General features: G+C 38.2%; 1 protein-coding gene across 6 annotated transcripts in view; it reads left to right on the forward strand.

The window, feature by feature from the left end:
* Positions 1-17,222, forward strand: part of LOC117227332 (uncharacterized) — a 410,549-nt gene that overhangs the window by 314,617 nt on the left and 78,710 nt on the right. Inside the window, exon 1 of one of the 6 annotated variants that reach the window (XM_076527441.1) lies at positions 4,327-5,266. The exons of the other annotated variants lie outside the window; for them this stretch is intronic. Within the exon in view, the coding sequence (XP_076383556.1) occupies positions 5,222-5,266 (45 nt within the window). The 5' untranslated portion in view covers positions 4,327-5,221. Of the gene's footprint in view, positions 1-4,326; positions 5,267-17,222 lie in introns of those variants that run through there. 6 annotated transcript variants of the gene reach the window in all.

Raw genomic sequence — 17,222 nt, forward strand, 5'->3', positions numbered from 1 at the left:
AAGTCGCGGCGCCGTTCGTTACACCGTTTTAATTAAGCTAGTTTAATCAGCAGGACCGGGCAGCACGGCTCTGAGTTAAGTCGAAAACACGATAGCAATTTCGACGTTTTTGTTTCCTCCGTCGTTTTCGTTGTGACGCTGAAAAAGGACGAGAACGTTATGCGAGTGGCCGGCCGATCTGCATTATAATTAAAATATTTCGCGTGCCCGCGGTTGTAAATATTCATATGTTTGCGTTACCAATACTTTATGGCTTAATTAGTTGCCTTCTCGACGCGTAATAATATTGGAATTTCATTAATTGCCGGCAGAAAATTTCGTCGGGAAAACTGCGGAGGCGAAATAGTAAACAGGATTATATATATTGAAATTTAGAAGTACTATTATATTATTATATTATATTATATTATATTACATTATATTATATTATAATATTATTATTATATTATTATATTATATTATATTATATTACATTATATTATATTATATTATATTATATTACATTATATTATATTATATTATATTATATTATATTATATTATATTATATTATATTATATTATATTATATTATATTATATTATATTATATTATATTATATTATATTATATTATATTATATTATATTATATTATATTATATTATATTATATTATATTATATTATATTATATTATATTATATTATTGTAATACACGAATTAACGCGTTCGCTACTTCGACATCACGATTTCATGTAACGCGTAGAACACATCACGTTCACTTGACGAATGTTATTAGTTAAGATCGTGATGCATTGTACGATATTTTATGATATTTAACGACTCTCTTCTCTTTCACGACATATTCTTTTTATAATAAGCCTTCAAATCCCAGACGAGATTCATTCGCTACACAGTAAAGTGAATGTACTTAATCGTGAACCTTAAACAGTAATTCATTGGTTGTTTATATTAGGTCTACCGGAAAGTTCCGTCCGTTTGAGAAATGAAAGGAAATAATAGATTTTTCATAAATTTAGTAATATTTATTGTACAATGTAATTTCCGTCGTTACTTATGACCTCTTGCCAGCGTGATGGCAATTTGTGAGTAACATGTTTCAAAAATATGTGTCGCAAATGAACATGTGCATACCTATCGAAATTTGCAATGACATTATCGGACAGAACTTTTCGGTAGACCCAATATTATTTAAAGTAAAACAAAAACAATCGATTTTATCAAAATTTCTAACTGTTCTGCCCCATTAAGAGGATATTTGGAGCCTTTGACACGAACAATTAACCCTGTGCATTCGAAGCTTTCGCTCGGGCTTAAAATGATTTTCCTACAGTTCAAATGATTTCACGCACAAATTAACGTACAAAACTTTTACATTTTAATATTTTATGTATCTCTATACATGAAAGAAGAAAATTTGTAGAACATTGAACTCTATATCGTTGCTTTGTACGATATTTTATAAAAGAGTCTCCAAGATGCATCCTCGACTTCTCGGTACAAGTATCGCAAAGATATGTGATTTAGCGTCTTTCGCCAGACTTATTCCGTTGAGAGCAAACCTTGCAATCCTCCTTAACTCCTGTTAGCATAACATGCAGCTTCCCATTCAATCGTACATCGTAAAAACTGCTGGTCGAAGTAGAAACTCGATGTCGTGTCCGACGAAAATCTCCTCTGAATTGGTCAACCAAAGTTTTCACGTACCGCAGATGAGCGAAGCCGACATGGTGGAAGCAATGTTAAGTTTCTAAGTTGCTCGGACAGTTTGGATCTTTGAGTCTTTCTTTCACGACATATTCATCATATTTTATAAGAATACACGATCTAATTGATACGATAAATAACGTGTTAATCGAAAGCGCGTACAACGATTTGAAGTGTAAATTATATATATTTGTGTACTTTACACGATCACTTTTCAGCATGAGAACAAAAATTAAACAGAAATGCCACTTTGACATGAATATTTGTATATCGGTGACATCCGTGTACAAAGGATTGAAAAAATGGTAGCTGGCAGTATACTGGCAGAATGTTATCACATTTTTCGTTTTCCATATTTTTGGAAGTTAACGAGAGTATGTTTCAAGGTGTGCATACTGTTGAGAATGTAAATGTAAATGTAAATTTGTATAACTCATAGCTCCTACTTTTCACAAAGATAGCTATAGTGCATTTTATCGTTAGAATATATTTCCTCGATAACGTACATTCACTTGGACAAACATGCAAAATACAAGGCATACTAACTCTTCGCTTCTAACTATACACACGAAACAATATTTTCGACTATCGATCTTGTTAAGGGAGTATTCTCGCGTGGAAAGAACGACCCTCTTTTACACATTTTTTTCTAAATTCAGATTCAAAAATAGATTCGAAGAACCTTGCGCCGGAATTCTTGATATCAAGAAAGTTGCAGCTGCTTGATCATTAATAATATGAATATATGGTCATAATATATGAATAATCGGTGTACAAAATTTTAGATGTGTCTTTCTCGAAACTGTGTTTCACAAAACAGTGACCACGATGTATCAAAATCTACTGAATCAATCGCTTTCAGAATTGAAACTTTTTTTCTTTAATTTATTTATTAAATGTCGCATCTGCTTAATAGCAATTAGCGACTACTTGTGGGATAACATTTGTAGGTTACATGTAGTGTAATATACAGTAGTTTTGCATTACATTTTACATTATTTTCTTAATCTAGACTTTTCATGTTGCTATATAATTTCGCTAAACAATTTGGTTTCTTCAAAGTATGACATAACTTTTGCTGCTCGTATTGAAATGTTGTTTACACGAAATCCTATAAATATACTAATCCCTGTGCGTTGTAAAAACCAAATGGTTATTTTTCACCCGTAAATAAATCAATCGAATCGAATCAAAGTCATGGAGACCATAGGACGATTTTTTCGTAATTCGATTACATGTCAATTGTCACCGATTTTACTTTTTTTTTAACACGAAACAATTTTCGAATGTTCTCGTAACATGCATAAACAAGCCTTGTAAATGCGACTGCAAGAGCTGTCACAGTTTCTTTGCGGAAAAATCTCACAGAAAGTGAAACGAAGAGAACACTCTTTCGAAACAACAAAGGCAAGAATTTCGTCATCGCATCGGCATTTTCCGAGGAAATGGGAATACAGCGTGCCTCGCAGAACAAGTTAATGAGGCAAACTGTACCCGTCCGTATGAGCCGTTTATTTTGAAAGTGGCATAAGTCACTTTTTCAAAAAAATCGAGTTAATAGTAACACTAATTACAACGGTACGGAAAACAACCGAAGTTGAATCCCGAAGGTCTATAACTCAGAAAGAACGAAGCTTTCCATTCACCTAAACCGATACAATCAGCGCAAATGGAATTACCGTGTCGCCTAGAAAAGAGCGAATCAAAACGTCAGCTCCGTTCCCTATATCTATATCATTTGATCAATACATAATCCGCAGCGAACTTGCAAGCTTTTCAACGAGGGACTAGGTCATTCCATTCTCTACAACGGCGGCGACATCCATCGATGAAGCACATTTCCGAAACGAGTTTCCCGTGTTTTCCCATCATTCCCGAGCCACCGTCCACAATTTCCGAAACTTTTCCACCTTCTGAATTAACTGATATTTACGGGGGCGGCATGTTTGACGAATAGGACGCACGGCAAGCAACAGCGGCGTGCAACTTTCCGCGCGCAGCGTCCATTCGAACGCGTTGTCGCGAGCGAAATAAGTCTCCGTCGAACGGGTCCCGTTGTGAACGATTCTTCGGAAAAGTAATCCCGAGGTCTGGTTAGTGCGTCGAGAAAACGAAACGAGAAAAGGAAGGCAGAGGGACACCGCGATCGACGATTTCATATGCAACACGCAAAATACCCTAACGGCGGAAAGTTAGCCGCGACGATGAGCGCCGTCCGGTGATCCTCGCGACCTTATCCGCAGCCTGTCTCCGTAAGTCAGAGGCCTCGCAGGACCTCGGACGATTTCCTCTCGCGGCATTGCGCAGGAAAAATCATCGTTGTAGTCCTGTGTTCATACGAGAACCGGCGGAATCGATAGTCGCACATGCGCCCGCCGGACGCAGAACCATGGGGAAGGAGAAACACGGGGTTGGAAGGAGACGGAGAGAAAGAGAAAGAGAGAGAGAGAGAGAGAGAGAGAGAGAGAGAGAGTGAGACCCGTTTCTCCTCTCGTTTGTTCACGTCGGCGAAGAGGGAGCCGAGAGGGCAAGGGACGAAACACCGACCGGCTCCACGTTGAATCCCTCGCGGATCAGCATCCAGTGCTTGCTGCAATACCACGCCAGTCGCGATCACGCCGCACGTCCGTGTGCACTTTCGAGCCGTCCACTTTGAACCTCGACCGTGATTCAACTGTGATTCATCGTCAACTATTCCTTCCGGCGCTGCGTCCTCTCTTCGTCCTCTTTAGCGATACATTCTAAGAAATCGTAGTTCCTAGACCGGTCGGGGAGACTGTTTGCTCGTGCAACACCGAAATGACAGGGATCCACCGGGTGCCAATTTGATCCGACACCGCTAACCGGTGGGGCCTGCGTTTCCTTCGAAACCCTCGATCGATCCCACTGCGGATCCTCGATCCCTGCCGCCTGTGCGTTTCTCCCAGTCACGTGCCGGTGGAAGTGATTACGCTTGCTCGATCGGTTCGTCGTCGCTGTCATGTGTCCACGGCGGCGATGCTCCCGTCGACGGAGGGCCACGATGACAGGCTAATCCCCGCGATGACTGTCATCGGGCGGCCGCTCGACCGAATCGAAGGACCACCACCGCCTGTTTCGAACGATGCCACGCTCGTCCACGGACGTTCAGCGTCGTCTTTGATCAGCGGAGCTGATCGGGGACCGCGCACCTAAGCGATGGAAACCGCGGAAGCCGTTCGATCGAGGATCAATCGACGCGTGCCGCCGACGAACGATACTTTATCGACGCACGGTGTACGGCCCCTTATCGAACACAGGGCTCTCGCCGATAATTAAAGCAAGATGAACAGCGGTTGAGCAGAGAACCGAGGCTCCCCGGAGAGTCGACCTGTTGGCTGTACCTTAACCGCGGACGATCATGTCGAGAACAATGCCAGGACGTTCTTGTTTATCCGTCCAAGCGAATCACGATCCAGGATCGTCCGGGCTGGAGGAGACACGAGCTTCGTGCTGCTGAAATCATTCGCTGGCGGTGGAAGTTACAAAACGACTTCCTGATGGACAGGTTTTTCCGCTGGAAAAGCCATAAGGCGCAGGACGACGTAAGTAAACTGCGATCCTCCCTTCGTTTGTTTTAGCTTCGAAGCAGCGCGAAGACAAGGGTCGTGTGCGACCCTTGTTGTGTACCTTTTGCCATTTCTGTGGCACTGCTCGATGTTCTGTGCAAGCCACCGAATGGAAAGTAGCTTCAATTGAGCCGTTTATTTTGAAAGTGGCATGAGTCACTTTTTCAAAAAAATCGAGTTAATGGTAACAGTAATTACAATTGAACGGTATCTTCTCATTTTAAAAAAATTTGTGATCAATAAGTTGAGAACTATTGAGATTTGTTCGAGAGAAGTTTTGCTATTTAACGGTATAACAAACATGTTTACTTTGAAAGTGGCGTAAGTCGTACTCGGGAAATTAATTGCGAGGCTTAGTGTAAAAGAAATAGAAACGTGCGATAAGTGTGTGTGAAGTATTGTTTTGAATTATTTTCAGTATTTTTAAAAAACTTGTGATCACTGGACTTATTTTTATAACTGCGAAAGAATAGTGCAGTTTTGTAAATTATATTATAGCGATGTGGCGGTTACCTCCAGACCCGCAAGCAGATGGCTATAAAACGTTTTATAAACTAACTTTAGATGAAAAAGATGAATTTCTAACTTTGGATTTGTCGCCAAAAAGAGGAAGACCTAGGCGTTATTCACAAATAGAAATGGATCCGTTATACGCTGGATCTCGTCCTGTTTCTTCAGCAAAATACAAAGACACGATGGACTTGCTTAATTATATACCCCCAATATACCACAGTTATTTGAAAAATTTGAAACAAAACACGATTTCCGAGGACTTAATCACTCCTATCGACGACGAAAATTAAATTGAACCGATGTATTTTCATATAAATTACTTATACTTATGTTCCAAAATGTACTAATTATTTTTGTATTTTATGAATATTAAAACAAAAAATACTTAAATCAAACCTTTATATTAAATATGTTCATGGTATAAATTATTATTATATATGTAATTTATTCAACAATTTTAGTAAATCACTGTCCTTTCGAAACATCGCTTCAGTAAAATACGTCGGACAAAATTAATATATGTCAGTCATTTTTCTAAACTATTTATTTTGAATGTGGCTTAAGTCACTTTACCGTAATGTAAAGTGGTGAATTTTTAATGTTTATACGAAATTATTTATACTGAGAAAAATATCGGTATCCTGAGATAACAAATACAAGTAAATCTTCTCGAAAGTTAGCATCCATATTTTGAAACGTGTTAAAACGCAAACCCTTAAATATATCGACTTAAAAACAAAGTGACTTATGCCACTTTCAAAATAAACGGTTCAATTGTGGCGGAAAGTAGACGAATAAACGTTTCGATCGCTCGTTATGGTTTCGATACTCCGTGGATTTCTCGCTGTCAGTTGTACGCATACGTTTGCGTACTACGAATCAAGCTACTACATTAGCAAGCATGTTATGCGAACATCCTGCAGAATTTCTAGAGCGATTTTTATTTTATGAGGTAATTAGCAGAGGAAGTAAATTCCTGATTACAGTAAATTCTCTCCGATTGTCACTCAACGTGTAGACAAAAATGGACAATTTGTGTCTTTATCTTCTTAAATTGTGCATTTCTGTTTACATGTTGAATTTTTAGCAATTGAAGCGAATTTACCGTACTAGCTGCATACAAATTAATTGACTGCAGAAGAAAAGATCGCAGAAAATGCAGCTACTGTTTAAGCCGACAGCAAACGAGTTAAAAAGTTGCGGAACCGAAGGGTCTCGTACGCATTTTGTTTAGAACGAATTATCTCTGACATGTTCATTTTATGCGAAGTTCGAATAATTTTCTACCTGAATGAGATCGTTCGGATGTAATAGCTATCATCGTGTTGAACGAAAATAATTACTCCAGTATAATACTGGATCCAGTATTGAATACAGTTGTTGAATATGTTGAAGAAAGTATATGAAAAATAAAAAATTGTTTTTCAATTGATACCCATATAACGGAACAGTTGTAATCTGGTGTATCGTGCGTAACGGAACATCCCGCGATGTTCCCGCAGTATTGCGTACACAGCGATCAACAATTAGCAATTAACAATTGGCTTCTTCTTTCTCTCGTTAGCATGATCGATTTGCTTCTGTTCATGTCGCAAATTGCTGTACTAGTTTGCGTACATATTTCACTCGGAGATCCTTCTGTAACGTTCCATTGTCAATGTACCACAGATGTTCTTGTTTTAAGAGCCTACTTTTTATAGATATGACGTCGATGTTTGATTTTTAGTACAACCTCGCGCCCACAGTTGAATCCCGTACGTCCAAATTGGGATAATAGCCACCTTGTGCAGTAAAAGTTTATCTTGTAAAGTTAACCCTTTGCAGTCGAAGCTATTTGAATTCGAAATCCAAAACACGTTTTCTGATCTACGGTATTTCTATTTTATATAATTTATTAGGATCTATGTATACGAAATTGAGCCTATTGGCAAGTACAATACGATTTTAGCATTTCTTTTTTAAATATGAACGAATCCGATGCTCTAATAACGATTTTGGAAAACTAGTATATCAATTTGTAGTGGCGCCTCAGTAAGGGACGCCACTAGAGTGCAAAGGATTAACTTTAAAGCGGTGATCAAATTTTGTATAGCTTGCTTTGCATACCGATAATATATCAAATTCACATACGCCACCAATTGAAGGTTAACCTTTTAGGCACGACGCGCCACTATAGTGGCTTCCACGAATATCATCTTTCTTGACGACGCGCCACTATAGTGGCTTGCTCTAGTAGCTCACTCGCTCATCGTTTGAACCAAATAATCGTCTTCATATGCATTGTTTTACACTTCTTTTGTCTTCGCATCGATTTACAACAGTCTACAGGGTGTCCCAAAAATGTCTCGCAATCCGGAAATGGCGGGTTCCTCGGATCATTTGAAGCAACTTCTTCCTTTACAAAAATTTTCTCCGACGCACCGTTAACGAGTTATTAACGAAAAACAGTGACCAATAAGAATCGAGTACGGCCGACGCGAGGCGGCCCAGCCAACCAGCGCGCGAGCCCAGTTCCGCTCATTGGCTCGATCGCCTCGCGCCAGCCGAGCTCGCCTCTCATTGGTCACTGTTTTTCGTTAATAACTCGTTAACGGTGCCTCGGAGAAAATTTTTGTAAAGGAAAAAGTTGCTTCGAATGGCCTGAGGAACTCGCCACTTTCGGATTGCGAGACATTTTTAGGGACACCTTATATATACAGTATCAGACTCTGTACAGTACACATCAGACTCTGCCGTCCAGAGAAATAGCCTCGCGCAGAATTCAGCCGTACCTAAAAGGTTAATGGAGACTTCCATCTAAAGATCCGGTTTCTATGCAAAGAAACTAACGCGCGATTACTTGAACAATGCTCTAGAACTATGCAACCTTTTCGAAATGAAATGCAAAACAGTGGCAAATGATTTCGACGCAACACGTACTGGTAACACGCGATGAAAAACTAATCCATTACGATAAGTCATCCGATTACACGGGTTGCGCTGTCGCGAGGACGCTTTGCTTTACTCAAAACGGGTCAGCGAAGTATGAACGTTGTTCGTGTAGTAGCCTGGGGATAGAGGATCGAGCGGAGTAGAAGATGAAATTACGTATGTATTAGGGCAGAGCACGGCTTCACCGAGCTGCTTTAGGTGGATCGGGCGCCGAGAAACTGTGGCTTGTTGCCACCATAAACGCGTAGGATTGTGTTTTCCGAACCGGTTTCCGCGTTTAAAACGCACTCTATTTCACGTAATAACTGGCCATCCTATGGAAAGTTGTTCTGAATGGCGGGGGCACGGTGACCGGTCCGGTACCGATCATCGTAAGAAATAAGATTCCGCGAGGAAACAAATTGACTCCGTCTTTTTGCCCCCCTGCCATATGATGCAAGTGTAATACCGGGAATCCCGAACAGTTTATCGTTCCTTTTTTTCTTCCCCTTCTCGCTTTTACGACTTCGATTTCCTTGTATTTCAACCTTCCGTATTTTTAGAACACGCCGACGTCCTTTTCGTTGAAATACGGAGACGCGCGGTTTTATCGAACCACTAAACGACAAATGCTCTGTCGTTGTTATTCTGAGACGCGAAACATCCAGACCGAGGTCAAACGGTGGACACAAGGATTGTTAACGCTTGGATGATTGTTTTGACCTTTTTGCGAAAATTGCGATTTTGCTGCAGAAAGTCGAATTGAAGTGAACGTCATTGTATCGTTGTGAGATTTTTATAGGAACTGATAAATAATAGATTTCGTGCTTTTATTTGTGTACTTTACACGATCACTTTTCAGCATGAAAACAAAAATTAAACAGAAATGCCACTTTGACATGAATATTCGTATATCGGTGACATCCGAGTACAAAGGATTGAAAAATGGTCGCACGTATACTGACAGAATGTTATCACATTTTTCGTTTTCCATATTTGTGGAAGTTAACGAGAGTATGTTTCAAGGTGTGCATACTGCTGGGAATGTAAATGTAAATGTAAATTTTTATAACTCATAACTCCTACTTTTCACAAAGATAGCTGAAGTGCACTGTATCTTTAGAATATATTTCCTCAATAACGTACATTCACTTGGACAAACATGCAAAATACAGGGCATACTTACTCTTTGCTCCTAACTAACCTTGCGCCTGAATTCTTGAAATCAAGAAAGTTGCAGCTGCTTGATCATTAATAATATGAATATATGATCATAATGGATGAATAATCGGTGTACAAAATTTTAGATGTGTCTTTCTCGAAACTGTGTTTCACAAAACAGTGACCACGATGTCTCAAAATCTACTGAATCAATCGCTTTCAGAATTGAAACGTTTCTTTTTTTTAATTTATTTATTAAATGTCGCATCTGCTTAATAGCAATTAGCGACTACTTGTAGGATAACATTTGTAGGTTACATGTAGTGTAATATACAGTAGTTTTGCATTACATTTTACATTATTTTCTTAATTTAGACTTTTCATGTTGCTATATAATTTCGCTAAACAATTTGGTTTCTTCAAAGTATGACATAACTTTTGCTGCTCGTATTGAAATGTTGTTTATACGAAATCCTATAAACATACTAATCCTTGTGCGTTGTAAAAACCAAATGGTTATTTTTCACCCGTAAATAAATCAATCGAATCGAATCAAAGTCATGGAGACCATAGGACGATCTTTTCGTAATTCGATTACATGTCAAAGTGCCATCGATTTTAACTTTTTTCTTAACACGAAACAATTTTCGAATGTTCTCGTAACATTCATAAACAAGCCTTGTAAATGCGACTGCAAGAGCTGTCACAGTTTCTTTGCGGAAAAATCTCACAGAAAGTGAAACGAAGAGAACACTCTTTCGAAACAACAAAGGTAAGAATTTCGTCATCGCATCGGAATTTTCCGAGGAAATGGGAATACAGCGAACCTCGCAGAACAAGTTAATGAGGCAAACTGTACTCGTCCATATGAGCCGTTTATTTCGGAAGTGGCATAAGTCACTTTTTCAAAAAAATCGAGTTAATGGTAACGCTAATTACAATTGAACGGTATCTTTTCATTTTTAAAAAATTTGCAATCAATAAGTTGAGAACTATTGAGATTTGTTCGAGAGAAGTTTTACTAATTAACGGTATAACAAACACGTTTATTTTGAAAGTGGCGTAAGTCGCTGTAATCAGGAAATTAATTGCGGGGCTTAGTGTAAAAGAAATAGAAACGTATGATAAGTGTGTGTGAAGTATTGTTTTGAATTATTTTCAGTATTTTTAACAAAGTTGTCATCACTGGACTCATTTTTATAAGTGCGAAAGAGAACAGTGCAGTTTTGTAAATTATATTATAGTGATGTGGCGGCTACCTCCAGACCCGCCAGCAGATGGCTATAAAATGTTTTATAAACTAACTTTAGATGAAAAAGATGAATTTCTAACTTTGGATTTGTCACCAAAAAGAGGAAGACCTAGGCGTTATTCACAAATAGAAATGGATCCGTTATACGCTGGATCTCGTCCTGTTTCTTCAGCAAAATACAAAGACACGATGGACTTGCTTAATTATATACCCCCAATATGCCACAGTTATTTGAAAAATTTGAAACGAAACACGATTTCCGAGGACTTAATCACTCCTATTGACGACGAAAATTAAATTGAACCGATGTATTTTCATATAAATTACTTACACTTATGTTTCAAAATGTACTAATTATTTTTGTATTTTATGAATATTAAAATAAAAAATACTTAAATCAAACCTCTATATATTAAATATGTTCATGGTATAAATTATTATTATATATGTAATTTATTCAACAATTTTAGTAAATCACTGTCCTTTCAAAACATCACTTCGGTAAAATACGTCGGACAAAATGAATATATGTCAGTCATTTTTCTAAACTATTTATTTTGAAAGTGGCTCAAGTCACTTTACCGTAATGAAAAGTGGTGATTTTTTAATGTTTATACGAAATTATTTATACTGAGAAAAATATCAGTATCCTGAGATAACAGATACAAGTAAATCTTCTCGAAAGTTAGCATCCATATTTTTAAACGTGTTAAAACGCAAACCCTTAAATATATCGACTTAAAAACAAAATGACTTATGCCACTTTCGAAATAAACGGCTCAAATAAAGGCAGTCGCGTGCATGTTAATAGTAGCGATGGTTGTCGACTTGTCGACGATGGCTATCGGAAAACTCTGCTATAGAGAGGTTGGTTGGTACGTTGTCGCAGTAACATCGTTACTCAAGGAACGTCGAGAAACAGTATCTTGGCACGGAACACAGTTGCGACAGCGAAGGGTGTGCGGGGTATTCTTCAGGACGTAGATAAATCACGTATTTTTCTCACTCGTCCAGTATCACCGTACAGGGTGCCAAGAAGAGGATTAAATACGCTCGATGTGGTTCTTTTTCTTCTTCTTCTTCTTCTTTTTTTATTCTCCTCTAGTGCACTCGAGTGGCGGCTTTTGTCAGACTTTCCCCGGATCGCGACTCTTTATTTCTTTCTGTTTTAACCGCTCGTCGGCGTTTAATCCATCGGTCGCGCATCGGTTTGCAATCGCGTTTCCCATGCATCGGTTTCTAAAACACTGCCGCGCCTGCGACGGAATTCTGAAAGCTTTCGTTAAGGCGGTTCGACCGCGTTTCGTCCGCGTATCGGTTATTGGCATCTGTTACGTTCCAGCTTTTAATATATCGGCTGCCATGTCAGCTACACGAATGCGGACGACACCTGCACTTTCCTAGGAGCTGTTCCGTCTCGATACCGCTGGCAGATCTATCTTCTGATCGCGCAGAGTGGCATTTTATTGCGCGGATCTTCATCTCACGTCCAACGATACGGGAGCAATTCGCAAGATCGCTGATTGGTTCTTGGATATTTATTTCTATGTGCACTCTTTATAGCAGACTCGCGAAGCTGCTCCGACTTTTATGCGAGCACAGTGAATTCAACTGCTTGCTCCGGAATTTTAGAGTTCTATTTGCTGTTTGAAAATGTTAACGTTGTTAATTATAGATAATAAGTGTAGGTTTATTGTGTGCAACAAAAATATTCGACTGTAACGTAAGTGCAGAATTACAGGTAATTTACGTTTATAGTCGTTTACGTACACGATAGGAATTTGATGCCGTACGGTGTCTTCGCTATCCATGGAGATGCATATTTCGAATGACGCAATTATGCAGAATAAACGACGCGAACGGAGTAAGTGGGGAGAATCAGCTAATAATAATAAACAGTGTTTTCGTACAGCTATAAACATACGAGATACTCTATCCTGCAAAATAAATTGATCGTTCACGGTACGAACATAATCTCACGCTTATTAGCTCATCATTAATATTCAGCTACACACGTTCACCGTAATTACACGAAACTTCAATCTTCCATCGGTATCGTTCTGGCTAAGAAAAAACGTATTAATGTTCTCGTGACGAGTGATCAAATACTTGGACAGTGGATCGATGTGCTCTCATTTACCTTTACCATCCTAGTCAGTTCACTCTTTCTTTATAATCACTTTAACAGATTAAAAATAAGAGTTTGGCATTTTCAAATTCTTTTAGCCTTTCTTCTATTTTAAATCGCAACCGCCCAATTTTGTCATAAACGCATCACAGTCTGCCCGTAATTCTGTCATTTCGAAATATTAGGTCTACCGGAAAGTTCTGTCCGATAGTGTCACTTCAAGTTTCAATCCATATGCACATGTTGATTTGAGACATATACGACTATCTCTCTTTATCATTGCATTTACACGCATGTACTCTCCTAAATCAACTGAAACAAAGATGTCTCGTGTCATTATTAAGCGAGACGCGATCGTGAAAACATGGCTACCGATGGCAATGCCAGACCACATGCTGCTTTGGCGACTCGTCGGAAAATCGCAGAGCTAGGCTGGCAAATTCTGTCGCATCCGCCATACTCCCTAGACCTAGCACCCTCCGATTATCACTTGTTTCTCCCTTTGCAAAACTTTTTACAGGAAAAAAAATTCAAAACTGAAGCTGATGTCAACCAAGCACCGGTTGAGTTCTTCGGCTCTAAAAATAAATCATTTTTTAAAAATGGCATTTACAAGTTGCCATCACGCTGGCATGAAGTCATAAGTAACGATGGAAAGTATATTCTACAATAAATATGATTAAATGTATGAAAATTGTGTTATATTTCAATTCAAAAAACGGATAGAACTTTCCAGTAGACCTAATACTTAATTGATGTTACAAATATTTAATAAATATTCAGGATATAGATTTTACGACAAGAATCCGAAATGCTTCGTTCAAATCAATATTTTCTTTATTTCTCGCGAAACGAAACGTTTGGATATTATTGCGTTTATACTTGCATTTGAGATATGTGCATTGTTGGAAGCAAACGGATGTTAGATGTTCCAGTTACATTAATATTTTTCAGAACAATGTGTTCATACGTTTCTAAATGAAGTAACAAATAATTAATAGAAATTTAGACAGATGAAATATTATTTCAAATAATTATTTCGAGCCGAGTTTAAAAATATACTATTCCAATTAATAATTTTCTTTTCCACCACATAAAGAACTATTTTCGATACATGTACCTATCTCTACGACGCCGAATAAATCTTGAAATATTATTTCACTCGAACAAGAGTATTTCATTAAGTATTTCCAATATTCTTTCCAAGTATTTTTAATTGGACTTTTCCAGTGGATACTTTAGGGGCAGTTTTATACAGAGTTTATCTCAATAAGTGTTCGGAAAAAATAAAACAGTTACTTAATTGCGTACAGTGCTAGATTTCATTTGTATCTGCTTTATTAATAATAACTTGTATTTTTAATTGTATTTGCGAAAATGCAGTTATTTTATTCAAATGGTAAACCAAGAAATTTCGTCCCACAAAATATTTAACAGTGAAATGGAGTTACGTTTCGTCATACCACCTGTTAACTTGCACTAATTTTTTGACACACGGACAAAAATAATATGAAAAACAGAATAATACAAATAAATATAGAAATAACATGAATTAAATTAAGGATTTAATTAAGGATTATTAGGATTCAATTAAAGACTATTAAGGATCCTTTAATTAAGGATTAAACGTACAGAAAACTCTAAAAATAGCATTTACAAGTTGCCATCACGCTGGCAAGAAGTCATAAGTAACGATGGAAAGTATATTCTACAATAAATATGATTAAATATATGAAAATTGTGTTATATTTCAATTCAAAAAACGGACAGAACTTTCCGGTAGACCTAATACTTATCAATTAGAGAGTTGCGATCTTCCGAGGATCCCGTAAAGGAAATCTCTCTCCCCCGAGAACGGTCCTGGAAGGCGTGAACTTTTCAAAAAAACAGTCCTCCATTGATTAAAACTGTGCTCGGAAATTTGCCCTGCTGGTCCATTCATTATTCTTTCCGTATCCGTCGCGGAAAAGGAAGCCTCCGACGAAGTCGTGCAAGATCCTTCGGGATTCGTTAGCCGAATCAGCCGCGGCTCGATTTCCTCGGCCTTATTGCCGAGCAATAAAGCTCGATGAGAAGCCTCGCGGAGAATAAATTGCGAGCGGCGCGGCGCGGCGCGGCATGGTGCTCTCACCGCCTCTCTGTCTTATGCCTGGGAAAACGCGAGCCCTCGAGAGAGCAACGTGAAAGGCTGAAAAAGCAGAGTCGACTCGAGTCGAGAGTAAACTCCGCTCTTACCTCGAGTAAACTGACACTCAGCGAGTGCGAGCTTTCTGCTCTTTTCATACTTCTTGGTGGCTCGCCGCTCGCGAAGAGACTCGTCGTCGTCGTCGTCGTCGTCGTGGCCATGAAAAATTTAAGGGCCGAGCACCGAGCCGCGTCGAAATTATTGCGTCACAAGTGGAGGACTCCTTCAGGTGCGCCGGCCTCGGGAATGTTCGCGGGCTGTTTGGATGTTGTGCCACCCCTGCCACTTCGTTTACACTCTCATGGACCTATGGCCGATGCTTTGTAATTGCCTCCGCGGTTTTTCTTCTTCTTTGAACGAAGCGCTGTCGCTCCGCTTACGGTGTTCTCCGGCTTTGACGGTAGATAGATGATTTCATTCGTCCAGTCCCTTGCTTGTTCAACACAATTTCTTCGTATCGAATTGCTGCGATGATCAAGTACAAATATGATCTATTAATTTGTAAATTAGGAGATGAGATTATCTAATGCGGTTGACGGGCTACTTTGACCCGGAATTAGGCATTGTTCGAATTCTGTCCAGTAAGTATTCATCTAAGACGAGACATTTAACCGAATGAATTCGTTTTAGTCGAATATTTTATTTGAATAAGTATTATTCATTATGCGTCATAAATTATTCTATCAATTTGTTCGAATAAGTTCTTCGTATAGAGATTGTAAAATTATTTGAACGATAACCCGAATAATTGTCGACTGTCCTCGTTTTTATGTAATTTTATGAGAATGTATTTATATATCCAGGATCAGTTCGATTTCAACTACTTGTAGAATTATGAGAAACTGTAAACTCTTATTCGAATAAAATCTCTTACTCAGATAAATTTATATTCGATCGATTGAATATTTATCAGATGGTGTCGAATAAAATTTTACTCATTAATCTTTATCTTAACTCTGTATATTTGACACTAAACCTACCATTCTTGCTGGATTTCACACTTTTCATTTTTATTGTGATGCATGCTTGGATTACCAAATTTATTCGATCATTTTCTATGAAAGAGTCTTCATAATTCTAGTAACTTTGACGTGAAAACTACCATTATACAGTCAAAACGATTAATTTTATATTGTTTTGTTTTTGACGTTGCTGAGATTATGAACATTCTTCCATAGAAAATGATCGAATATATTTCTTAATTACGGTACAATCATGTACAGTAATAAAATTAAAATGCCAGTACAGTTTTTTTATCAGTACACGTAAGTCAGTTTTTACTTATAAGACTTAATAGATTAAATGTTAAAACACAAAAGATATGTGAAACCGGTTATACATCTTGATCGGCTCGGTAGGTTTAATGTTTAATCGTCTCTCTTAATTATGCAATTTTTTGCAATTCAATGAAATGAATATATATATTTATAATATATACGTAATAATAATATAATAGTTATATGTTATATATATATATTATTGTATTATTATTGTATATTATATATATTTATTATATTATTATATATACAGGGTGTCCCAAAAATGTCTCGCAATCCGGAAATAGCAGGTTCCTTGGATCATTCGAAGCAACTTTTTTCTTTACAAAAATTTTCTCCGAGACACCGTTAACGAGTTATTAACGAAAAGCAGTGACCAATGAGAGGCGAGCTCAGCTGGCGCAAGGCGATCGAGCCAATGTGCGGAACTGGGCTTCGCGCGCTGGTCGGCTGGGCCGCCTCGAGTCAGCCGTACTCGATTCTTATTGGTCACTGCTTTTTCGTTA

This window comes from Megalopta genalis, unplaced genomic scaffold, assembly GCF_051020955.1.
Source record: "Megalopta genalis isolate 19385.01 unplaced genomic scaffold, iyMegGena1_principal scaffold0020, whole genome shotgun sequence".
In the NCBI taxonomy this organism is placed as follows: domain Eukaryota; kingdom Metazoa; phylum Arthropoda; class Insecta; order Hymenoptera; family Halictidae; genus Megalopta; species Megalopta genalis.